The 27,218-nt window shown below is 44.6% G+C and overlaps 1 protein-coding gene across 1 annotated transcript; it reads right to left on the bottom strand.

The window, feature by feature from the left end:
* Positions 1 to 954: 954 nt before the first annotated feature.
* On the bottom strand, positions 955 to 26,208 carry ndp (norrin cystine knot growth factor NDP). Its single transcript, XM_078262666.1, has 3 exons — positions 25,997 to 26,208; positions 8,695 to 9,180; positions 955 to 1,179 (listed from the first exon to the last, which is right to left on the bottom strand). Exons 2-3 carry the CDS (start codon positions 8,899 to 8,901, stop codon positions 955 to 957), a joined length of 432 nt encoding a protein of 143 aa, XP_078118792.1. The 5' UTR covers positions 8,902 to 9,180; positions 25,997 to 26,208.
* Positions 26,209 to 27,218: the final 1,010 nt, after the last annotated feature.

The following is a 27,218-nucleotide window of genomic DNA, read 5'->3' as shown; positions in this document are numbered from 1 at the left end:
CAAATCAAAACATTATTAACAATACACGACAGGCAGAAGCAGCAGTTTCATACATCCGGCAGCTACAGTTTTCAATAATGTTGACAGGAACAATCACAAAGACTCAAATAGATTACATTTCAGATGAACACTGGGGGTCTTCAAAGTCTTATTGACAGTCCACACGACCACCCAGGCGCTGGCTTACCCTTCCTCCTCGCTCTCTTATTAATCCTCTGAGCTCCTCTCCCTCGGTCTGCCTCCTCTCTTTTATTGTCCACCTGGCGAGCTGTCCTGTCAGCCTCGCTCGTCTTTTACACAGCGAGATTCAAGTCTGTGGGGAGTGTGTAAAATGTGACTGGGGTGAATAAGCGTGGCGCGGGTGCCTCTCTGCAGGTCCAACCCCACGTATGGGGCTCACGTGGAACAGTTCCTCGGCCATTCCCATGCTGCTTTTTAACGAGGCGTGTTGTTTTGTTTGTCAAATGCACGGTGGGGGTTTCATGGAGCTGGCGGAAAGCCGCCGTCGCAGATATCTGTAATGAGCTCTCATGCTGCGGTTTCGTGAGCATGTGTGTTATGAATTACGGAGGCCTGTAATGAGCGAGGAGGGTCTCTCAAAATGGCTCTTGGGAGCAGCGGTTTGTGGCGTCTGGCCTTCGTGTGCTGGAGAAGCACGGTTTTGCAGGGATTGAAAGCATTATGGGGAAGGTATAGTATGTTCGGTCCGAGTCCCGAAAGGCTGCGGGTCAATTTTAAGGTCTGTGTTAAAAAAAAGTCGTGGTACGATTGCTCCAAAGTTTCACTCCCAAGATAACAACAAGCAACTCGAGCCGCTGTCCTCCGGGGTGAGTTTCCGATCCAATAATCAACCGAAACAAACGCTCCGGATGGCCTAAGAGAAAGAGGATTTGGTTCGTGAGAGTCATGAGGGTGTGGGAGGGTGCTGCTTCCCCCCGCTCCCCCCCTCCCCGCTCAGCTGCACTCCTCGCAGTTGCAGGCGAGGATGTATCTGTAAGTGGCCGTGATGCGAGTCCCGCCGGAGCAGCGAAGCCGCACCGCCTTCAGCTTGGAGGTGTGCGGCCGGCAGCAGGAGCAGGTGCTCTTGAAGGGCTGTTTGAGCACCGAGCTGAAGGAGATGAGGGGGTCGGAGCGGGTGGTGTGGCTGCAGTGGCCTTCGCAGCGCGCCAGCAACACCATCTGGAACACAGCAGGCAGGAAACAAAAAAGAGAGTTAGGAAAGCACAGATCATCCATCAATCAGACTTTATTTGTACAGCACTTTTTATGTGTATACAATGGAACACAAAGTGCTTCACAGAAACCGCACAAAGCCATGAGTGGCTTTGTGAATAAGAAACAGAACCACACGGAAACTGTGGACGCAGAATGTTGTGTAGATCTTCTGGAGGTTTTCAACGTTAAAACAATTGGTGACACTTTACGCTCAATGCTGTTTTAAGCCCCCACCGTCGACTTCAAGGCACCTAACCCTAACCCTTGCCTAACCCAAGGGGGTTAGCCTTTCTCCGCAACCCGAACCTCCTATGGCGCCATTTTGATGCTACCTAGCTCTCACCCACCGTTAGCATCCCATTGACTGCCATTAATAACAGCGAATAACAGAATAACTAACTGAAGCGTTTAAAGACTCTATTTGTCCGTTGTTTATTTCTAAAGAAACACGACAATGTATAAAAGGCTCCATTACCTTGTAGCTCACGTTATGGCTCCGTAGCAGACGTTTTTATAAAAATAGGCTAACGATTGTGTCATAACCACGAGACTTCCTGTCTCACAGTAGAGGAGTTACCGTATAGTACAGGAGAAGCTCTCAGGCAGTTTGGACTTCCATTAGCTGTTTAAGTGTAATGACTAATGTTAACTATCATTTTAGTGATCAATAATTAGCCTGTGTCTATGTTATCTCCTTACATATACCTACGCTCTCCGTCTCTGCTAGATTGGGAATGATTGAGATTTCTCTTGGCACAGCTACCAGAAGACTTCCAACTTTCAGACAGGTTGCTCACGTCACATCTACGTCTTCAAGCTCAGTTGGAGGCTGCTCAGTAACGCTCAGCCATCACCGGGAAAGAGCTTCTAATGTCCTTCACTGGTCTTTTAGTAAGTGTTATTCGGTTTTTGTCATGACAAGTTATGGTTAGGGTTAGGGTTAGGGTTCACATGTCATGACTGTGCACACATGACACAGTCATGACACGTTCATGACAGTCTCCCTTATGTCTCTCAGTGTCACCCTTATGTAGATACCTTCAAGTAAAGTGTTACCAAACAATTTAAATTAAAACACAAGCAGAAAAACAGTCCGCAGATTTTCATTCTGGATCACGGCAGAAAAGTGTCAAAACAACTTGGTAATAACCAACATACACCATGAAGTAAAGCGGGCTGAAATACATAAATAGACAGATCCATACATAGATAAATAAATAAAGCTTTAAAATGAAAAGTTTTAAAAGGTAGGTCTTTAGTTTGCTTTTAAAAGCATCAACGTCATTCACACAGGGTTTTTCATGAGTCAAAGTGCTGTCAGAGGTGACAAAAGGTTCTCTGTCAGTGTTTGAGTCATGGTCGAAAAGCGAAAAGCCGTCTGTCTGTTTGTCTCTTGTGTCTCCGAGCCTCGGCCTTGCACCTGCAAACTGAGAGATAGCGACGCAAGCATGTCACGCACTCCTACACCTGCTGCCGCTCAGAGCTCAGGGTCACACACAGACATTCACATGTGGATCAACCAAAGTACATTTCCAGGATAAAGATGTCAGGCTTTGCCCCCTCTCCTTCCTCTCTCTGTGTGCTGCCGTTTTCAAAATCCCTTCGCTACAGGGAAACAACAACAACCTTCGAGCTAGAAAGCTACACACTGAAAGTTTTAAAGAATATTTGGATGGTGCAACAAGGCAGACCTGCTCGGTTCTTTCGGGGAATGATTGTAAAGATTTACAAAGAATATGTTTGGGTCATTTCCTCTCTAACTGGGATGTTTTGGGACCGATTGGTAGGATTGCTGTGGACGAAGTACACACAGAGATACACTGGTAAGAGATAATGAGGTCTAACCATGTATCAGCTCATTTAAATAGCTCACGTTACTGTATCGTGTCAACAATAGTCTATAGCCTACTAGTCTGTAAATCCAGACAGCTAGCTAGACTATCTGTCCAATCTGAGTTTTCTCTCGCACGACTAAAACTACTTTTGAACGTACACACGTTCCACCAAAACAAGTTCCTTCCCGAGACTATTTTGCAGCGGTGCCGTTGCTCCGTGCGGCGCTCAGCAACGCCCAAGATGATTGTGATTGGTTTAAAGAAATGCCAATAAACCAGAGCACGTTTTTCTCCCATCCAGGAATGCTGGGTGGACTAGCCAGACCAATGCCAGACCTTCCTCCACGGCGTCGTGGAGGAAGGTCTGGCATTGTGAGACTATGTCATCAGTTAACTTCATTTAATATTGTATGTGGAATTTTCTTTTGATTGCAACGTCAACACACGTATGTGTTTTCTCGCTTTCTCTGCATCCAGTGAAGGGAAACTCGTGGCTGCTGGATCCCAGGGAGGAGTGTGTGACTATCACCTTTATTTATGCAATAATAAAGCTTCCCCCAACTAGGTTGTTTTCAAGGCTACGGAGCCAACAGGAGGTCAAATGGTAGAAAAAAACACTATTGATGTGGAAATCTGTGTGCACAGATTAATACACTGCAAAATGAAAGAAATTGGAAGACCTCTGAACTTCAGAATAAAAGGGCTGAATGGGTTAGATGAAAGCTAGTCTGGATCAACGGAAGTACATTTCCAGATACATTTGTCCTTCAGCTTCCGCTCTCTTGTGTGTCGCAGTTCTCAAAATCCCTTCGCTTCAGGAAACAACAACAAGCTTCGAGCTAGCAAGCCACACGCTGAAAATGTCAAGTTTTGAAGAGAATTTGGATGGTGCAACCTGCTTGGTTCTTTCGGGGAATGATTGTAAAGATTTACAAAGAATATGTTTAGGTCATTTCCTCTCTGACTGGGACGTTTTTGGACCGATTGGTGGGATTGCTGTGGACGAAGAACACACAGAGATACACCGGTAAGAGCTACTGAGGTTTAACCATGTTCCCAAGACTACTTTGCAGAGCCACCGTCGCTGCATCCGGAGCTTATCGCCGCCCAAGACCATTGTGATTGGTTTAAAGAAATCCAAACAACCCAGAGCGTTTTTTTTCCCCTTCCTATCCCAGAATGCATCTGCGGTGTAGCTGTACTTTACTCCACAGCGCTGGGGAGACAAGGTTCAAGCCACTCTTTTCTTCCACAGGGATATATGTGTAAAACTATCCTAAGGGGACATAACCAACCACTGTATCAAGCTTACACACACACACACACACACACACACACACACACACACACACACACACACACACACACACACACACACACACACACACACACACACACAAAGCACAGGCCTGATTAGTGTTGTGGCATTCCTCCGTGGGTCACTACATTCCCGTCGCCTCCCTAAACAGACTCCTGTGTCATGTCCTTCTGTCAGCTGCTGTGTGTCGCCACCCATGTACCCACTGTGACAAAAGCCTGTCTGGGGCCAAGGCAGGGTGACACACACACACACACACACACACACACACACACACACACACACACACGCACACACGCACGCACACACACACACACACACACACACACACACACACACACACACACACACACACACACACACACACACACACACACACACACACACACACACACACGCACGCATCAGGAGTGTTGTCGCCACTTTAAGACCATTTGTCTTTGTCCTAGCTGAGGATCAGGCTGTCAAACAGCGATAATTCCTCTCCTGTGACGCCCCTCTCCTCCTCTCTGTCGGCACCTTCTCCTGCTCCTCCTTTCATTCATGACCAGCGAGATAAAAAAATTACTAAAAAGATAATACATTGGGTGGTCATTCTCCTCTGCATGTATTTACTAAGAACTTGGGGTTTAATTTCCAACAGGATGTGGCAGAGACGAATGGAGATGCAGGGGAACATCCGATCGCTGAGCTTCAAACTCCTGTTTCCTCTGAAACTAATGGCAGGTTTTTATGAAGGTGAAGCTTCGTAGAAACCTTTTCATACACACAGCCGGCGAAATCAACTCCCGGTTCGACATTTTATTTTGACTGCACCGCGCATGGTTCTAAAGGGTTGTACTTAGTGTCTTCATTAACCAGAGGTGTTTTGGGCGTAACATGCAATCAACCAATCAGAGATCATCTCCCATTCCCTTTAAAAGCCAGGCGCGTTTGGACCTTGGAGCATTGCTGTTATGATGGAGGATTTGTACCGTAATATTTTTATTTGTAATCTTCTGCATGTGTGTGTGCTGCTGTGTGTCTCTGTGTGTGTAACAAGCATAGTGTGCGCGCGCTGTGCATAGTCTAGGAGCATTTTACTAATTCTTGTTGGTCAATGGCGCGATCCCTTCCCGCTGCCTCAAGATAGCAATACACCCAGAATGCACCTGAACACACCTCCCTGTAAGACCAGCACGCCCAGAATGCACCTGAACACACCTCCCTGTAAGACCAGCACGCCCATGGGCGCAAAGATGGGCGCAGGTGCATTTGCTATTTAAACAACGTGGGCCCTGGACGGGAAACTGACAACCGTCTCGGTCTTAAACTAGCAAAGACACTTGGGTCGGGCTTTGCGCAGCGCCGGGTGCAAGATAGGGCCCATAATGCGTAACATTTTGATATTAATGAACGTCCGTTACATTCAAGCCATTGCCAACCCCACTGGGTGGGAGGGGACGCGCTCGTATCATGTGGACGCGCCGACAGTGTTGTTGTCATTACTTAGAATTCTTCATGGGGGAGACAGAAACTACGCACTGTAGCTTTAAGTTATTCAAATTAAGTTTAGGTTTATAACTGTAGCACAAGAAAACAATAACATGCAATCCATGAGAAACATTTAATTCATCAAATCTAGACCCCAATTAACCAGTTCTGCTTTCATCAATTTCAACTAAAATGGATTTAAACACTAAGAAACAGTATGGTTGGAAGAAAAAAATCTAAATAATCTAAAAAAAAATCATATTTTAATATATATATATATATATATATATATATATGTATATATACATACAAATCCTCCAGACAACCCTTTGAAACACAAACTTTTTACAGGTGTGAACTGAACACACAGAGGTGTGAAAACTCCCGCTCAGTCAGGCGTCCGTTACGTCAGCTCTCTGTGAACTGTAATAAAAAGTGCTGACTCGTGCTGCGAGCGCGCTCAGCCCTGCCGCCCCTGAGCGAGGCTGTGGTTTGGCCACCTGCTCCATGCACTCAGAGACAGAATATTAAAAAAAGACCAAACTGAACTGATCACTCACGCTAGCTGAACAACTGCACAACAAAAGGGACAGAGTGAAACATTGACAGCTCCCTTTTTCCACAGTAGCATGAATCATCAGTCTCTGTACATAAGGTGGATGTCTCTGGAGCCCTCGTCACACATCATGCACTGGCAGCGGGGGACAAAGTATTGAGATGCTTTACTTAAGTAAAAGTGCCAATACCACACTGTAAAAATACTCTGTTACAAGTAAAAGTCCTGCATTGAAAATGTTAAGTATCATCAGGAAATTGTACTTAAAGTATTAAAAGTAAAAGTACTCAACGATCCAAACAGTTCTGTCAACTAAGTGTTTAATCAGATAATCATTTCAGCTGGACTTGTAGGCCGTTATATTGTTGGGTAGTTTAATATATAATAAAACATATTTTATAAACTACATGTGTTTTGTGTGCAACAATCTTAATTTGTAGAGTAACTAAAGCTGTAACAGATGAATGTAGTGGAGTAAAAAGTACAATATTTCTCTCTGAAATGTAGCGGAGTAGAAGTAGGAAGTAGCATGAAAAGAAAAGACACAAGTACCTTAAATTTGTACTTAAGTACAGTACTGGAGTAAATGCACTTGGTTACATTCTAGCACTGTGACTGCAGCCCTAGCCTGGCTCCGCCCTCCTACGTACCTCAATTTTCATTTTCCTTCAGTACAATCAGCGAACAGAGGGAGTGAAAACGGCTTAACCCTTGTGTTGTCTTCCTGTCGACCATACACTTGTTGTCCTCCAACAAAATTAACTCCCGGTCTGTTTTGTCTTTTTATAAAGCATAAAGTATAGTATCACCCACTTATAATGTGCACCTTCTAGCCAACTTATTACCAATAGTTTTACACTTATTTATTTTTTTAATTCATAGTCAATACACCACATTTACTGTGTGGTACCTGAAGGGCCTATAAGGTTAAAGTCTGTATAAAGCTCAAATGTGCTGAGACATTATGAGCACTGTGTTAGTGACTGTCAGCGGAGTGAAGTGTTAGAGGATAGAGGATGTTCTATTTGATTCTGTGATTGGTGGCTGAGTGGGATCAATGAATTTGTAGTGTTGGAGCCCCTCAGATGGACTCGGACCTTTACTTGCCAACTCACATCTATTTACTTTATCTAACATGTTACCTAAACGTACCCCTTATCACCCAGCAGGGTGCATTTTTGGGCTGTGACTCTCCGGGTTCTGCAGGACTCGTCATTGATGTTGAAAACTTGATGTAATAAAACCTTTATGATCAAGTACAGTGTCAAGCGGATTTCCTCTCCACACATCATCACAGCATCGCAACTAAAGATACCACGACTGTACATGAAATTATACCTTATTTTGGAGTAAGATCGGCAGAAATTATGAATTATTTTCACTAAAATTTGACCCGAAGACAACACAAGGGTTAAGTTGTCCAACACACTGAAACAAAATGACGCACCACGCCTTTGTATCTCTCTTTAGCGCCCTGGCAGAGGCAGCAGAGAGCGCCAGCTGACAGGGAGACAAAACTGAGTCCCAGCTGAGGTGCAGAATATGTCTGCATCGTGGCCCATGTCCAGCACCACGCACGCACGCACGCACACACACAGACACACACACAGACACACACACACACACACACACACACACACTCCCCAAGAAACCAAGCATGACTCTTCTAAATGACGGAAAGATGGCCATAAAGAGAGAGAATGAATTGGAAAGAAATGGAGGAGGCTTTCAGGGGGCACCAAGAGTAATACTAGTAGAAAGAGAAAAATGTGTCCGAGATAAATGAAGTTAGTGTTGGAGGATTTTTTTGGCTGCAGCGCTAGGCTTTTCTTTGTGTCTCCGAGGCTTGCTCTGGAAAATTTGTTTCCCTGATATTTGTAACGAATGAGCTCATTTCTCAGGTGGACTGGCCCTGTTACCTCAAACAACTTGTTACCAAAAAAAAATGAGCGGGTGACCACAAAGAGGCAGATTGCGTGCAACTTTTAAATGAATCAGAGTGATTTTTATTTAAAAAATGTCAGCTTGTTAAATGTGAATATTGTTCTAGTTCCTTCTCTCCTCTGTGACAAAAAAGACATTTGAGGACGTCATCTTGGGCTTTGGGGAAACACTGATCCACATTTTTCACAATTTTCTTACATTTCATAGACCAAAAAACAAATGGCTTAATCGAGAAAATAACCAAAAGATAAATCAACAGTGAAAATAATCTTAAATTGCAGCCCTAGTGAGTGTGTGTGTGTGTGTGTGTGTGTGTGTGTGTGTGTGTGTGTGTGTGTGTGTTTCCGCCTTACCTTGGAGTTGCACTTATAAATGGGGTGTGTGATGGTCTCCACAAAGTGGTGCCTCATGCAGCGCTCTGGGTCCGAGTCTCCCAGGTGTGGGTGTCCGTTATCGCTGGCCTTGTTGCTACTGGCGGACTGGACCCAGCCCAGCAGGGGGCAGCACATCAGGACAAGAAGCAGGCCAGAGGGGGGGGCCACAGAGATGAAAGGTTTCATGATCGGAACCACCCCGAGGCTCTTGATCCTCACGGGGATGCCCGAACACGTCACGTCGCACTGTCTCTGTCTCCCTTTTTTTTTTAACGTCTCTTTCTCGCTTGTATCACTCGTTGTGTTTCAGCGCGTCACAAGCGGGGGATGTCTTCGTCTCTCTCTCTCTCTCTCGTCCCTGCTAGAACAGCGGAGGTTCAAGATCAGCGGGCTGTAGGGAGAAAGGTTGTCGCAGGGTCGCGTCGTCGGGCTGCTCCATCCCCCACTGCCTGGATCCACCTCCGTCTGGAAGAAAGAGACAAACAGGAAAGGCATCAGTGGACACATGAACTGATAAAGAAACAATTTTGTGTGTGTGTGTGTGTGTGTGTGTGTGTGTGTGTGTGTGTGTGTGTGTGTGTGTGTGTGTGTGTGTGTGTGTGTGTGTGTGTGTGTGTGTGTGTGTGTGTGTGTGTGTGTGTGTGTGTGTGTGTGTGTCTGTGTGTCTCTGTGTGTGTGTGTGTGTGTGTGTGTGTGTGTGTGTGTGTGTGTGTGTGTGTGTGTGTGTGTGTGTGTGTGTGTGTGTGTGTGTGTGTGTGTGTGTGTGTGTGTCTGTGTCTGTGTGTGCCTCTGTGTGTGTGTCTGTGTCTGTCTGTGTGTGTGTGTGTGTGTGTGTGTCTGTGTGTGTGTGTGTGTGTGTGTGTGTGTGTGTCTCTGCTTGTGTGCGTGCATGTCTGTGTGTGTGTGTGTGTGTGTGTGTCTCTGTCTATGTGTGTGTGTGTGTGTGTGTGCGTGTATGTGTGTGTGTCTGTGTGTGTGCGTGCGTGTCTCTGTGTGTGTGTGTCTGTGTGTCTCTGTGTGTGTGCGTGTCTCTGTGTGTGTGTGTCTGTGTCTGCCTCTGTGCGTGTGTGTGTGTGTGTGTGCAGTGGATGGAGCTGACTCCAGACAGATTCTCATAGATATTTCTGCCAGTTTTATTTTTTTTTTGGTGATTGACTGTTTGATGAGTGTGTGTGGGACTCCAAACCTGGCTGCCTACTTTGTCTCCTTTATTCCGTGGTCTCCCCGCTACACCCACACACATGTAGACACATAAGTCCTGGTGCTTTTATTACAGAGGAGAAACTTAAGCCATGCACAAACAGCCTGCGGCGAGGCCCTTTCCTCTCCCCAGGAACGACTTTTTCATTAAAACAAATCACTCTCTCCCAACAAGCCCTCTCATGACTGCAAACCCTCTGCCAGTCCCACGGCGTACTTTCACGTGTATTAATGTCGTTTCTCTATTTCCAACTTCATCGTTTTATTGTCCCCCTGATAACAGGGTTTGTGTTAAGGGGGGGAGCTCGGTGCTGGCTGAGGCTGGTTTGCTAACGGGCAATGTGTTGTGAATTAGGGAGCGGTGTGCGTAAGGTTCATGTGGGGTAATGGTGCGAGAAAGGAGCGTAATGATCGAGGTTTAAGATTCAAGATTTATTCAATATTCGTATTACTGTGAACCTGGTCGTCATAGAAATATGTGGTCATGGCTTTTTATGTTGAGATGTCTGTAAACGTCAATCAATTATTAGCTACGTTAGAACGTTCCACTTCCCGGATTGCTCGGGTGCTGCCGGAAATTCCGCCGGATGTCCCTCCCGTCCCCTTCCTCTTCCTTTGTGTTGGCGTTTTAACCTCTGGTGGATTTGTGAGGACTGTGGTTAACTGCTCCTCAGATCTCTGCAGGGTAAATCCAGACAGCTAGCTAGACTATCTGTCCAATCTGAGTTTTCTGTTGCACGACTAAAACTACTTTCAAACGTACAAACGTTCCACCAAAACAAGCTCCTTCCAGAGGCTATTTTGCAGAGGCACCGTGGCTCCGTGCGGCGCTCAGAGCCCCCCAAGACGATTGTGATTGGTTTAACCCTCCTGTTTTCCCCATTTTTTTCTATATCAGAAATTTGGGTTTCTTTCAACCAAATTTTCAACAAAGAAAAAGAATAGCATGAACGCTTTGTATAAGTAAAATAAATGATCAGTTGACTACTTTCATTGAATTTAGGTGTTTTATTCTATTTTATAGCATTAGAGGGGAAAAAAAAATCAGAAAAGAATGTTGAAAGAAGTGACAAAAATGTTGGAAAAAGATTCAAAAACGCGGGGGGAAACATCAAAAGGCGCTGAAAAAAATCAACAAAGACATCGGAAAAATGGGGAGCGAACAAAAGGGTCGAAAAAGACGATATTGAATCGAAAAACAAGTTTTCATTTTAAATTTTGACCCAGACAAACAAAAAGTTGCTTGTTGGTCGAGGGGAGGACAACACAAGGGTTAAAGAGATGCCAATAAACCAGAGCTGATGGTTTTCCTCCCATCCCAGAATGCTGTGTGGACTAGCCAGACCTTCCTCCGCAGCGCTGTGGAGGAAGGTCTGGCAAAGCGAGACTAGTTATTAACGAAAGGAAAGAAAATGAGGAAATTAATAAAATTCTATCAAAGCTCCCTCTTTAGCATCCGTCTCCATCGCTGCACAACTCCACACTGATTCCCTCATTTAAAGTAAAATCCCAGAATGCATCAAGTTCACTTGAAACCTTAATACGCCTCCCCCCCCCGATGCTGCCCCCTCACTCCAGCCCCAATGTTTTCCTTTCTAAGGGGAATCGTTTCACCTTAACATTCCTCTTGAGAGAAATAGAAGTATCATTTGGCCTGTTAAAATAAATACTCCCCGAGATGTTTTGTTGGCTGGTCCAACATGTGCTGCAGGGTTTACATAGCAGACGGCCCACACCCATCAGCACCTCCAGCCCTGCCAGCCGTACCTGGCCGAGCGTTAACAACGTCGGCTGTTATCCCCATCACTGCTGCTGGTATCACTATCTGCATCATTAATGGGGCGACGCCTGCGCGCTAGTTCAGGCAGTCAACTCGAGCTGCACCGCTGTACACACACGTGATACGCTTCACTCTCCAGGCCCTATTTTAACCATCGTGAAGCGCCTGGCGCAGGAGCGTTTAGGGCTTGTCCGAATCCACTTTTGCTAGTTTGACGACGGAAAAAAGGGTCTGTGTGCCGGGCGCATGGTTCAAAAAGGGTTGTATTTGTTGTCTTAATTAATTCATAGGTGTGTTTCGGAGCATAACATGCAATAAACCAATCAGACGGTCATCTCCCATTCCCTTTAAAAGCCAGGCGCGTTTGGACCTTGGCGCGTTTATCTGTGTTTTTTGCCCCCAACGGCTCCTTCCAGGCAGCGCTGCCTGGAAGGCACTAGGATTAGGCACTGGTTATGGTTAGGGTTAGGGTTAGGGTTAGGTGCCTTGGAGGCAGCGGTCGCAGCGTTGCCTGGAAGGAGCCGTTGGGGGCAAAAAACACCATTGAGCCCTTGGCGCATTGCTATTATGATGGTGGATTTGCACCGTAATATTTTAATTTTTAATCTTCTGCATGTGTGTGTGCTGCTGTGCGTCCCTGTGTGTGGAACAAGCATAGTGTGCATAAGTCTAGGAGCATTTTACTAATGTTCTGTTAAAATAACAATGAAATGCTGCGTTATTGACTTTAGACCAGGTTTTTGTTGGTCAATGGCGCGATCACTTCCCGCTGCCTCAAGATAGCAATACGCCCAGAATGCACCTGCCCTCTGTATCATTTACCAAACACACCACTTCAATTTGGTGGTCTATTTAAGCTGCATAATTTCCCCATCTCTGCCTTGTCAATGCTGCTGCCGCCCAGCACCACCTGCAGCCTCCGGCCAGGGGGAAGCTATTTTATCATCACTCCCCAATATCTCATGTAAAGGCAGGGGGACGGGGAGTGATGACCGCCAAACACAATGTTCTGCTGTTATAATAAACATTTCAAACGTGAGTTGTCTGACTGAAGTGCACTTGTCTTGGACATTATACAAAAGAAAAATGTGCGAATCTGTCATTATTGCACAATTCCTCCAAGTACCTAACTAAAAAACTAAAAATCCCTATCCTTACTAGAGTCAATCTAGTGTTTAGTAACTCCTAAATAATGTAGATTCCTCACTGACGTCCAGTGATCACCGGTTAATGAGACAGCGTCTGCAGCACCTTGCAGCAGTTCCAGTGTGGCTGCTTTCTCCGTGTCGTACAGGCTGTGTGTCCGTGAAAACTACTGTCCCCCTCGACGGCAACGAGACGGGTCAGAACATGCCAACCGTAGTACGTCTTTAAGACCCGAGTCCTCTACGATGCTGACAGGTCTGCAGTTAGTTGCCACCCGTTTCGCAAGAGCTGTAGTCATTTTTGGGGATTTGGTTTCATCCACAGGTCGGCAAGTAGCACTCTACTGTAGCAGTACTGCTTTGCCTGAGTGGGTAGCATGCTAGCGGGTAGCATCACGTTAACTGTACTACTATGCTTAGCTCGTAGGCGGTAGCTCAAGCTTGACGTGCTTCGGCTTTACACAACGTGCACATGGCTTTCAACTTGTCTACTGAGCCGTCCGGGAGTTTTGGAAAACATAAATCTCATTCAGAGTTATTGCTGCTGTGTTTCTCCATCATGCCTGCAGCCTGCAGCAGCAGGATGTGTTAGGAGGAAGTGGCAGCTTGATGATAAGTAACGGTGCTGCAAAGGGTCAAAATAGTAGCCTGTTAGGCACGACGCAAAACCCAGTGAAGTGTAAAATAAATTAATGAATGCCGGCATGCGAATAATGCGATTAAAAAAAAATTAACGCGTTATGCTCAGCCCTTAATCGCATCACGATTAATGCTGACAGCCCTAATATATATATATATATATTCTCCCATCCCAGAATGCTGTGTGACTAGCCAGACCTTCCTCATCTGTAGTGCTGTGGAGGAAGGTCTTGCAATGTTTGCATGCTGTCATATTTCACCCGAAATAGTACGCATTTCACGTACTAATAGTTTCATACTAAGGCTTCGGACAAACTTAAAAATCTCACACACTGTTTTAGCCGACAAAATAGCACGTTGGTACGGAATTTCAGACGCAACCCAAGCAGGGGCGGGTCATTTTTGCCTTAAGAGCCCACAGAAAATATGTATTGTATTTACACAATTTGTTGAAAATATTATAGTATATTATACTTATATAATATAATATAATAATAAAAGTGATGTGTTTTATTTAGCAAAATGACATTGTGTTGTTCTATCTTATCCAATAGTTCCTATATTTCTAAGCAGATTTTCTATGCTGTATAGTCACCCTGAAGAAGGCCTGTGTGCCGCAACGCGTTGCTGCGCATATGTTACTCGTTGCAAAGCACTACCTGCATCAATAAAGTTTTCTTCTATTCTATCAACTATTCACATGCTCTGAATTTAGGAACGTTGGGAACCCTTTTCTGGGGGCTCAGTGTCTGGTGATCTATCGTTGCGTGGAGGAAGAGACAGCGTACTGAATGTGAATGTGATTGTAGTATCCTCTAAACTTCAAAAGGCTTTTATGAAGTGAAAACATGTTAAATCAATTCAAACATTAGAGTTTAACTGTATTTATGGTCGCACAAGAAAAACATCCAGCATTTAGTCTCGTAAATCACAAATCCCCCCCCCACTAGAACATGTGTTTCTGTGAAACAGACAACAGGTCCTGGCACTGAAGTAAAGCAAACAAACATAATGACAGTAGTGATCCACCCAGCAGTAAATACCAGGACAGGATAAATAAACTCTATTTACCCTAAATGTTGGGTGGAATGTAACTAAGTACATTTACTCAAGTATTGCACTAAAGGACAAATGTTGAGGTACTTGTACTTTACTTGAGCCACTTTCTACTTCTATTCCGCTACATTTCAGAGAAATATTGTACTTTTTACTCCACTACATTCATCTGTTACAGCTTTAGTTACTAGTTACTTTAATACGTTAAGATTCCTGCACACAAAAGACATGTAGTTTATAAAATCTGATGTTTTATTATAAAAGAAACTAGCCAACAATATAACGGCCTACAAGTCCAGCTGAGATGATTAGACCGTTAAACACACAACTGGTTGGATCCTTTACACTTTCTAAAAATGGGAGGATTTTTCTGCATTAAGTACTTTAACTTTTAATACTTTAAGTTATTTGCATCTGATGATACTCACATACTTTTACTTAAGTAGCAATCTAAATGCAGGACTTTTACTTGTAACAGTGTATTTCTACAGTGTGGTATTAGTACTTTTACTTAGAGTGGCCATATTATGCTCATTTTCAGGTTCATAATTGAATTTAGAGGTCGTACCAGAATAGGTTTATGTGGTTTAATTTTAAGAAAACACCATATTTTTGTTGTACTGCACATTGCTGCAGCTCCTCTTTTCACCCTGTGTGTTGAGCTCTCTGTTTTAGCTACAGAGTGAGACATCTCACTTCTGTTCCATCTTTGTTGGGAGTCGCACATGTTCAGTAGCTAGGTAAGGACTACTAGCCAGTCAGAAGCAGAGTATGAGGGCGTGCCCTGACAGTACCTAGGTAAGGACTACTAGCCAGTCAGAAGCAGAGTATGAGGGCGTGCCCTGACAGTACCTAGGTAAGGACTACTAGCCAGTCAGAAGCAGAGTATGAGGGCGTGCCCTGACAGTACCTAGGTAAGGACTACTAGCCAGTCAGAAGCAGAGTATGAGGGCGTGCCCTGACAGTACCTAGGTAAGGACTACTAGCCAGTCAGAAGCAGAGTATGAGGGCGTGCCCTGACAGTAGCTAGGTAAGGACTACTAGCCAGTCAGAAGCAGAGTATGAGGGCGTGCCCTGACAGTAGCTAGGTAAGGACTACTAGCCAGTCAGAAGCAGAGTATGAGGGCGTGCCCTGACAGTACCTAGGTAAGGACTACTAGCCAGTCAGGAGCAGAGTATGAGGGCATGTCCTGACAGTAGCTAGGTAAGGACTACTAGCCAGTCAGAAGCAGAGTATGAGGGCGTGCCATGCTAGCAGCTAGGCGAGCATTATAACGTGTTCCAAAGTGACCACGTTTGTCTCTGAAGTAAAGGCTGGACTACAATAGAGCTGTTTGGAGCAGTTTGTGAACAGTGTTTTCTGTTGGAGATGGTAAGTCCCTTTGGGGGGGACTTTGGGCTTCTTCACTTTGTAAACCTATAACGTGCACAGAAAAATATATATAACACAATAAAGGAAAGGGAAAAAGCCAAAAATCACTTCTTTTTTTTGGTCACTTTTCCCTGCGTTTTTCAAACTTTTTTGGAAGTTTTTTGTCACTTTTTGCGTTGTCTTTGTCAATTTCTTCTGCACTTTATTTGAAGTTTTTGTTTTTTTCCCACATTTTTGTCACCTTTTTCAACGTTCTTTTATCATTTTTTTTTCAAATGCTATGAAGTTGAATAAAACACCCAAATCAATGAAAGCAGTGAACTGATCATTTATTTTATTTTTTGGACAATTTGGTTGAAAGAAACCCAAATTTATGATATAGAAACTTTTTGAACATGGGTCGACCCGAGGACAACAGGAGAGTTAAAAGAAATGCGGCACCACTGCTGCTGCCGCCTGGCTTCTCCTTTTCAAAATAAAAGCTTGCGTCTGGTCTGCTATGTCTTCATACTTGTGTGTTTTGGGTGTTTAAGTATGTAATAATATGTTTTAAATATGCAAGCATTTCCATTCTATTCTAAGATAGTTTCTTTGAAGGCTTTATGAATTGCTCCAGTGCGTGTATTATTTCATTATGAAAGCCTGTAAGTGCGCCTCATGCTGCTGGTGCCTCTAACGTGAGCCTGGTTTTAGCAGTTATAAAGAAAATAATGTTCCCGTCTGAAACTGGGCCGGGAAAGGGACAGAAGTGCCAAAGCCAAATTGTTGTCCCAGTCCGCCCCTGACTGCAGACCACTGATTGGTCAGAGAGAACCGTCACTAGCGCTACACAGGACATCCTGCACAAACCTCAAACCTTCAGATTTTTGAAAATGGCAGCCCAAAAAACTACGCCGTACACTACACCGCACAACTGACAAAGTGCAGACGTTCCTCTCTTCCGTTGCTGATAAATTGATTTAGTGCGTGTCACGTTGTTGATGATGTCACGGCAGTTTCACGTGCTGTCGCAATGTCAATTGCTGAGCCAAGAGATGATTTTATCATCTGCCTGTTAGGCAGCCAGCTGACGCAGCCGTGCTCCGAGTGGGACATCCGTCACTACAAGGTGACTACACATCATAATTGCTGTCTCTTTTGGAGACTCATGCCTGAGCTTTAAAAGCTGGTGATATCAATACATAGCAACGAATGGCAGCTGCCTCAGATAATGGCAGCTTTTAGGATAATATGTGGAGGGATAGAATCAGTGTGAGGGAGTTCATTAAAGCAGGGCGAGCACTTATCCGCGTGTGTGTGTGTGTGTGTGTGTGTGTGTGTGTGTGTGTGTGTGATGCCTGGCTGCCTGTCTGCACTGTAGGTTGAAATAAACAAGGCGACGCATTCAAATGAACATGTTCGTATGATATCCTCCGAAATTAAGCGACTGCCGGCTGGTCATGTGACAGTTAGGTTTAGCGGTCTTTACAGTAACATTCAGCCGAGAAAAAGTTACCGTGAGCCCTGTGTTTTTCTTTAGCAAGTTCTGTCTTTAAGCTTTTTGAGTTTTTGACTTTTTTTTGTTCCTTTTTAATGTTTTGGGGATTTTTTTGTCTCCTTTTTTGAGGGTTTTTTGGACACTTCAACAGTTTTTTTTTATCCCAAAAGTCTAGTCGTTTTTCCGAATTTTTTGTCGTTTTTTCCGACATTTGTCGCCTGTTGTCGTTGTTTTCTCTTATTCAAGGTTTTTTTGACAATTTCTTTTAAGTTTTTGTCACCTTTTTCAACGTTTTTGTCACCTTTTTTTATTTATTTTTCCAACAATTTCCAACAAAGTCTTTGGCGCTTTTTCCCTCCAAAAGTTTTGGCGCCTGTTGACGTTTTTGTCTCTTTTTTAAAAAAAATTTCCAACAATTTTTTCGATGTTTTTTGTTGCTTTTCATAAATCCATGCAGACGAGAGATATTCCGGGACCTCTCTAGATAGTTGGAGATCTCAAATGTTGAAGCCAAAGTTACGCCCCTTGGGTAGGACTTGGCTTCTTCCTTTCCCTTCTCGAACGGGTCTGGTTTGTGTTACATTGAAGTTTTTTTGTTATTCATTTTTTTTCCTATTTGTTATTCTTTCAATCATTTAAAAAAAAAAATAATCGATATCGAATTACAGATAAAGGTTACAGCTCTTCCTTCCTTTCTTGACCGTCCTGCGGCAACGACAGTTAAGTTTAGGCACCAACACGACTCTTTAAGATTAGAAAAAAGATTGGGGTTTGGATTAAAACACTGGTCCCCTAAAAATATAAAAACAGATCAAATGCGAGAAGACAAGTTACAGTGCAGCATAATAAATGAACTATTATTTAAAGGCAGCATCAAAAAGAAAGGCCTTGAGCCTTGTGTTTTATGACCCACCCATCCACGCCGACCTCTCCGTGCAGATTTTTGCGCTCTTATACAGCGGCAGTCATTGTGCTGCTGACAGTAATAAATACGTGGGATACATACAAATTACAGTGCCCTACTTTTCGTAGCTATACGTACGAATGGTTCATGAGAACAGTCTGAACAAGGCCAGGAGTTTCGGTGCAGGGTAAGAGCCAGTGTGGCCTCCTCTCCCCTAGCTCACCCACATCTGCCCTTGACTCAGATTTATAGAGCCCTGGGTGTTCACAAACACCCCCACCCCCCCCCCCCCCTCCTTCCCCAAATAGTATATATAAGTATAATGACCGTCAAACCCCAAACCGTTACTGTCTGTGTCTTTCCTGGATCTATCGTCTGGAATCACCCACATCATCGGCTCAAAACCCAGCCTTTCTCTCTGATATAAATCTTCCTCCTTTATCCCCGAGACAGAGCAAGCATTTGCGCCCCTCTGTTGCAACCCTTAGGTCTGATCTACAGTGATTATGTTTGGGAGGAGTGTTGGATCGATGTGTCACCTTGGGCTTTCACTGTTCTCCTTCCAAAAAGCAGCTTTGTTGGCAGCACAGCTCCATAAAACACAACAAGCCATTCATTCCAAATTAGCCATGAAATTTCAGCTCGATTAAAGTAAACAACTTCACTTGATGACTATTGTAGAAAAAAACATCTGCAAGGCCAGGCGCCATCCAGCAAGACTCTACAGAGAAAGTCAGATTTTCCATTTGACGAGTTGAGGCATTTCTTTTTGGAAAGCAAAGCCATGTTATCTCCATCAAAACACATTCAGATACATTTGAGTTTGAGGAATAGTGTGCAGTAGGGGACATGAAAACAGAGTGATTGTTAACACTTTGGGTACAATAAACCTAAATGGCTCAAGTCCAGGTTCCCATTTCTTTCATCCGAAAGCGTCCGTCCTGACATCAGTGACACCCGTCCACGTTCGGAGCCCAGTGGAGTGGAAATAGTGGCTCCACTGTTGCTGCTTTAAGTGGGTAAAGAGATATGTTGGTCCAGCGAGACAGGAGGGGAGAGAGGAGCTCAGTTGTGCACAGTCGAGAAATTAGCTATCACAACCTTCCCATGTGTGTAGTGCATCCAGCAGACGTGGAGCCTTTATTATCAGCAGTGGGGGAGAGGGGTGCAGAAGTGCCATGAAAGACAAATAGTGCTGGGAATGACGTAACACCCAAGTTTAATGCGTTCCATTTTGATTTGTAGGGTTAGCTGTAGCCAGGTTAGCCATTGTTAGCAATACCAGTAGATTAGGCTGTTTTTTAGAGAATACAAACAGCGTAACAACATGTCCACAGATAGACGTTGGACAGGACCGTGTGTACGTCTGATTTAGTGAGACACAAATAAGACCGAAGTGCTAATAACTGTATGTTACTACAGCTTTCACAACTGTTGATGCACAGAGCAGCCGTGTTGGATTTTGAATTGGCCCCATTATTCTGCAACCCCGATAGTTTGACAAAAGCCCATAAGTCCGATGGCCCGTTAACTTGAAAACAAATGCCCCCTGCTCCGAAGGCCCGTAGACTCCATAAACACACTCCATAAGGTTCCAGATAATGTAAAAAATCATAACGTAAGACTTTCCATATCGGCTGATATTTAACTTTAACAGCTCGTGTGTGAACTAAGTTAAAGAAAGACAAGTGGGCTTTTGTTTTCAGGATAACGGACAGTCAGACTATGGGATTTTGGTCCAATGGGAAGTTTTCAAAACTATTGTGATTTCGGACTAATGCGTCGTTGGACCAATGGCATGGCACCGGCTACTGAAGACAGTGAGCTAGCTATTGCATCTGACGTTATCTGACGCAGATAAAAAGCCCTCCAAACTCTTTAATTGCAGAGTATCGCTCTTAGTACAAACACAGCTTCAGCATGTAGAGAAACCCAAAGCTCGACAGCACATAACGGCACACAACAACCCAAAACAACTAAATTATCTTCTTCAACTGACCAATGTGGAATTCCTGCTATTTAAAAACTAATTAGAGAGCCACTGCTGGAGGCCCACGGGCAGACAGAATTATTAAACAGCATGCATTTCATGGAACTACACACATAATAAGTACGGAGACCTCCACATCTGTATTTACTGCTTATTAAAATACATATCATATGTCGTAGGGCAAATTTAATTTGATAAATTCCGCTTCATTTTTTGTAGGTACAGCTTTAGCAACATGGCCAAGGGGCAGATCGTTTAAGAATGGCCCGGTACCTGCAAACAGATCCAGCCTGGGTTAGGAATATCTGGGGGAGCCAAACCACACAACCACAACACGATCCCTCCTCACAGACCGCAATCCCTCCGCTGTAAGCTGCATGGACTTATGAGTTATGTGATGTGATTATGGGATTCCAAGCTTTAGGAGTGTAGATATTGTGATGTCTCTTTTAGAGGCAACGGTGGGAAATATGCCTCACACACACACAGACACACACACACGCGTGCGCACACACACACACACACACACACACACACACACACACACACACAGACACGCACGCACGCACACGCGCACACAGACACACACGCACAGACACGCACACACACACACGCACAGATACACACACACGCGCACACACACACACACACACACACACACACAGACACGCACACACACACACACACACACACACACACACACACACACACACACACACACACACACACATCAACGTGACATTAATTGCCAATAGTTGTGAACAGTAAATGTTTAGGTAATTTAGGATTTTCAGACAGAACATGTCATTTGGAGACTTCCCCTTTTGGACTGGACAGTTAAAAATAAATAAATAATAAAAAATAAATAAATGCAATAATGGAAATAATTGGTAGTAGTCATTTTTTTTGTGGAAGACTTAGGTGCATGTATTTGGCAGGGGGGGGGTAGGTTTTTCGGTAACACTTTATAATAACCATTATTAATACATATATATATATATACATATATATATATATATATATATATATATGTGTGTGTGTGTGTGTGTGTGTGTGTGTGTGTGTGTGTATATATATGTATACTAACCAATAACTATGAAAAACATCAGTCGCAACTTTATAATAACCATCCAGACCCTGTTTATAGATGGTTTACAAAGCAACTAGTAACTCTTAACAAAGTGTTAGGAATATCTGGTCCATCTATCTATGTAATGTTTATAGATAGTTTAAAAATGGTTTCTTAAAGGTTTACAAACATGTTTGAATCATTGCCAGATACCTAATATAGTATATGAGGGATATAATGTGTGTAACAATACATTGTTAATTAACAGCACTACTAATAATTAGTAAACATTATTCATTATAATTTCATTGTTTGTTAACAGTAAAATGACAATAAACTAAAGATTAATTAACTATCAATTTACCATCTATTAATGATGGTTATTATAAAGTGTTACCGGTTTTTCAATAAAAGAAAATGCAATTACACATAATTTTGGATCATTATTATTACCATTTATTTGTTTAAAAATTTGGAAAAGCTAGAGCAGATAATAAATGAATAACACTCAAAAAGCTTAAAGACAGAACTTGCTAAAGAAGTCACATTTTACATTTGTTCTGCTTAGGTGGTGCCCAAAAAACGGCTCGGGTGCTGCACCTAAAGCCTTTAAATGGAAGGGAAAGCCCTGCTAGTAGCTCTAATGGCTTCTCTCCTTCGCAATGAAAATACACTGATACACCGAAGCAATGCACCAAAGACTTGAGGTGCAAAAGAAAAGTCATAACGAAGACTTTTTCTTCAAGAGGTAAAAGTGAAAACAATGACATAATCTCAAAATCTGTTTAGAGACGTGACACCATGTAGCCTCCCAACTGGTCGCGCCATATGTTGTGTAGAGCTGAATTTCTCAGTCCACGTCACCAAGCTTTGTTCTTAGCAGTAGGGGGGCGTGTATAAATATCCCCTGCCCACCTTACTTATGGGTTTCTGTTCTCACACACACACACACACACACACACACACACACACACACACACACACACACACACACACGTGCAGATACATGCCGTTGTGCTGCAGCTCTGAGACTTGAAAACATTGCTGGGATGTTGGTGAGTGATGGCACACGGGCCTGAGCCGAGGAGACGGATCTTCAGAGTGATCCCCCGCTTTATCACCCCGGCCGGCTGGCAGCTGAGTACACAGTTGTTACGGTGGCAAAAGGGGCAGTTATAGAGCCGCCGCCACCGCCACACGCAGAAAACAGGTGCATCAAAGCACACCAGAGGAGGAGGGGTGGGGAATTAGGCAGAAATGACAGGTAGTGGGAATTTTTCGAACGAACATGAATACCTTTCCCTATCTCTACCCCTCCTTCTCTTCTTCTTTCTGACTACAGCATCACTACGTTTGTCCTCGACTAAGGAAATTCTTTGTCGACTGACACTAATACGACTTCATCGACACATCTCTAAAACAAAGAATCAGGCAAAAGCACCGCTCTGAATCTTGTGTGTACCAGAAATGTGCACAGACGTTTCTTGGAATTAACCAACGGAATCTGCAGTTTTCTAGACGGGGTAAACCCAGCCCGATCTGCCGGTGATTTGATTTCTCCCTGCAGCTCAGGCTGGAAACCTGTACGTTTAGCTATCCTGCTTCCCTTACAAATCTGCGGGGACCAATCACAAACTGGCTTATCCACTATTGGCGGGTTTAAAACGATGACGATAGAGAAGCGACCAAGCAGCTTTTTGTTTATATTCAACATAGCGGCCTCCGAAGCGCAGCAACCCGTTGATGCTACGTCACCCGGATCGTTGGTCTGATTGGTTGAAGGACTATCCAATTGCGTACAGAGGCTTTTGAACTACGCCCGTTTATCACGCCTCTTGTTCAGTAGAAAATACAGAGCAGACTCCCCAGACTGATGTTCAATCTTAAAAGATTGAGCTTGGTCTGGTGATAGACAGACTAGCAGTTTTCAGCTGTGATACAAAATGAAAAATCTGCGGACTTTAGCGGACTATTTCTGCTGGTGGTTGAGATGTGTTAACATTCTGAGTTTATTTCATTTTTTTTCCCAAATCTGCAGAAAATCTGCCCTCTGGCCCTGGAAATAAGTCATTCAAATGACAAATCGTCTAATGAGATCGACTCAGAAGTCGACTGACACCAAAACGACGGATTAGTCGACTAATCGACTAAGAGGGGACAGCTCTAATCATCACACTGCTTTTTGGATTTGCTCTAGAGTTTCACCCCCTACCCCCCCCCCCCCCCAAACTCACCTCCCTCCATTGTTTCACCAGCTTTTAATAAACTAAAGGGCAGATTCCTGACTAGAGAGTGAGGAGGGGGGACAGACCAACACACACACACACACACACACACACACACACAGTTTGGCATGCAGAGTGCCAAGCTCTTCCACTGTCTACTGACGCCAGCTCCTGAAACACACACACAAACTTACTCTTTTCTCTCTCTCTCTCTCTCTCTCTCTCACACTCTCTTTCTCTCTCGCTCTTACCCTCCCCACGCGCCAACCTCCTAAAAGCTAAGCTCCTCACTAAATATATCCCCCCAGTAAAGATAAGACAAACAGTGTGGATTTGAGAGCTGTGTACAGCCAATGACAGGCAGCAACGTGAGCCGGAGCTAAGCTTGTGTTAGCTTTACAATTTCGGCTTCTCAGAAACAGCGGAGAGAGAGAGAGAGAGAGAGAGACGGAGACAGAGAGGACATGAATATGAATATTCTCCGATTTCTATTTCGTTCTGACTAATGTTCAGCGGGGCGTTAAACAGAACCCCTCATCGTGCTGCGTCAACACACATGCGCCTCGAATCCTGAGTCGGCCTCCTCCTCCTCTGTTCTCTCCATCCTCATCAGAGCTGCAGGCTAAAACCAGTGCATGGAACCAGATCAATCCAGTGCATGGAACCAGATCAATCCTCCATTCAACGCCAAGCCCAAGGCTCTCTCTCTCTCGAAAAAGAAAAAAAAAGAGCGAGCGTGCGAAGGAGTCGTAGGCATGTTTGTTTTATCACGCTGGACCAGGTTTCTCCGGGCAGCGGAGATCTGTCACATGCTTGTCTGGCAGGGCGGCGTTTACGGATCTTCTCGATGGCCTGCGGTTCGTGCAGAGCATCCATTTGTCAGAAGCACATTCCTGCGGCGGTCAGACATTGTGAACTGGCTATTGAAGCTTCAACACTGTCCAACTAAATACACTCACAATGGGCCCCAGTGTGTGTGTGTGTGTGTGTGTGTGTGTGTGTGTGTGTGTGTGTGTTTGCATGTGTGAGAATATGAAACATGAGAGCGCAGACACAAAACTGACCGTGCATTGCTCTGCTGTTTATCTGCACCTGGCTGAATGTGCGATGTTTCAAACACACCTCCCACTCCTCTTCCTCGCCTTTTTTTTCTTCTTTCTTCTTCTCCAAACAGTTCAGAGGTGACTTTTGGTTTTGAGGCGAGGATGCAGACTGAAGAAAAACACACAAAAGAAACGCAGACAGTTTCTGACTGTACAAACTGTTTCTCATCTGGTGTCACTGGAAGTGGAGAGGCATGTTTGCATCATACAGTCTCGATCTCTTCCTCTGGTTTTTCTTCCTTTTGTGTCAGACTCTCTGTCACTCTCACCTCCTCCAGCCCTCTTTCTCCTCTTTTCTCCCCACTCTTACACATCTCAGTTTCATTCTGTTTCTCCTATTTATTGTGTCCTTCCTCTGGCACTGCGTGTCCTCCGAAAGGGTTCACCGTTCCTGTCTCTCTTCGATTTTTTTCCCCTCCCTCTCTCTTATTATCCCCCAGTCTTTTGTAGCCACATCTTTCATTTAAACACCTTCTCCCTCACTCTCGCTCACACACGCACGCCTCTCCTTCTCAGTTAGATGGAAGTGGTAGCTCGTCTCCTCCTCCTCCTCCTCCTCCTCCTCCTCCTCCTACCTACCACAGAGTCCATTATATCTGTCATCATCTCCTTCGAGCATAAGCCAGCAACCTCAGGGCCCCAACAGAACACGCCAAGTCAATCATACACTCACGGACATAAACGCACGCACCTGTAAAACACATATCCGTGCATATCCAAAGATATTCACACAGCTATTAACCTCACGCTCCGGCACACACACGCACGCACGTGCACGCACACACACACACACACACACACACACACACACACACACACACACACTCACTCCCTAGAAGCTCTGCGAGCTCCACTATCCTTCCAGCCCTCGCTGTCAGTGCCTGATTAGCAAATCCACCAGCGCCAACACAAACATGTTTCCTCCTATTACACGTCATGTCACACTGTTTTCCTAATCACAACCACTTGCAGTGTTCTTGGACGCATGCGGGGCAGCTAATACCTGCAATAAAAGAGGAATGTGCACCTGAGCGAAGGGGATGTGCAGCAAAGAAAAAAGGGGGGAGCAGAAGTTTAACTCAAACTCTGTGCGAGCGTGGCCATGTATCCTGCACGTACAGCGACGTAAAAAAAAACAAAAACGCATAAAAGAACATGCAACATTATCTCACATCCAGCCAGTAGTAGTTTACACTGAAATATTCTACGGGCTGTCAACAAAAGAAGCCAGAGAATAGAATATATCTTCAGCATATTGGGTTTTAAAGAAGGAAGAGAGTGCGCTGATTCTGAGGTGTGACTCCCAGGCTGGCGGTCTTACCTTCAGCGCCCGGCGGCAGAAAGACAGCAGAGGTATCCAGAGAGAGGCTGAGATCCTGTACGCAACACTGGATTTGTTGTTCAACTATTGTTTCCCAGCCAGCTCCTCTCTCCCCCGGTTCCCACCTCTCTCTCTCACACACACACACAGATTGTCTGAGCGCTATTCTCTCCTCCCTCCCTCTCACCTCTCTCTCTCTCTCTCTCTCTCTCTCTCTCTCCTTCTGTCCCACAGTCACACACTCTCTCACTTTTTCCTGAACAGGGAAATCACCAGAAAGAGGGAGCAGCCTGGATGCTCTGCCTGTGAGGACGGTCGTCACATGTGGATCGTGACACAGCAATCGTATATCATACGCCCTTCCTCTCTCTCTCACACACACACACACACACACACACACACACACACACACACACACACACCAGCTGACGCACCGACACGCTCCACAGCGGCAAATGGGAATTCCAGGCCTGGACAACTCTGCTCGGCCCCATCAGCAGAGAGCTGACCAAAAGCTGCAGCCAGTTTTACGAGGTCAGGGTTATAAAACTGTTAGCAGATTTAGTTTATTTAAAAACAACTGGCCCCTGCGGCCTTCCTTTTCACGCGCTTTCTCCAACCCTGACATGGCGGGTGGGGGGGTCGGGGTGGGGAGTGTGTGTGCAGGTGGGGTGGTGTTTTAGGGGGAGGAAGCGAGGGGGGAAGAAGAGGAGTTAAATAACTCACCTGAGCAATCTGCTCCTGATCGGAGCATCTGTGCCTTAAACCTGAGATTGTCCTCCACCTGCCAAGTAAAAAAGTTAAATGTACACTTGGATATGTCATCGAAAGAAAAACACACAGCGCAGAGCATGTTCGACTTCACTCTTCACTCATTCGAAAGCAAATGCATTCATCACTCACACAAAAAAATATACAGGACCCAGAGGGTCAACTGTTAGCACGAGTCATTTTGGATTATTTGTCTTCATCTGTAAACAATTATATGTCGGTGCTGTGCCTGTATGTTTGGGGAAAAAAACAATGAAAACATACAGCAATGGAGCCTGGCGCAGAGTAGCGACCTCATCCATCATTCTCACATGGCTCAACATGAAGACAGCCCTGAAGATAGGAAAAGGAGACAAAACATGATGAATGGAAAGCTCATAATGAGGGAAGGCATCACTGTTACTCTGAGGTGAAACGAACGATATATTACATCAGTTGCTAACATCTCATC

This window comes from Sander vitreus, chromosome 11 (genome assembly GCF_031162955.1).
Source record: "Sander vitreus isolate 19-12246 chromosome 11, sanVit1, whole genome shotgun sequence".
Lineage (NCBI taxonomy): Eukaryota > Metazoa > Chordata > Actinopteri > Perciformes > Percidae > Sander > Sander vitreus.
Note: the sequence above shows the minus strand (reverse complement) of the source record. Positions and strands in the feature narration are given on the sequence as shown.

Coding starts and splice junctions, on each gene's coding strand:
- ndp (XM_078262666.1), bottom strand. CDS start 8,901: ATGAAACCTTTCATCTCTGTGGCCCCCCCCTCTGGCCTGCTTCTTGTC. Junction 1,180..8,694: donor TTTATAAGTGCAACTCCAAG/GTAAGGCGGAAA, acceptor GCTGTGTTCCAG/ATGGTGTTGCTGGCGCGCTG.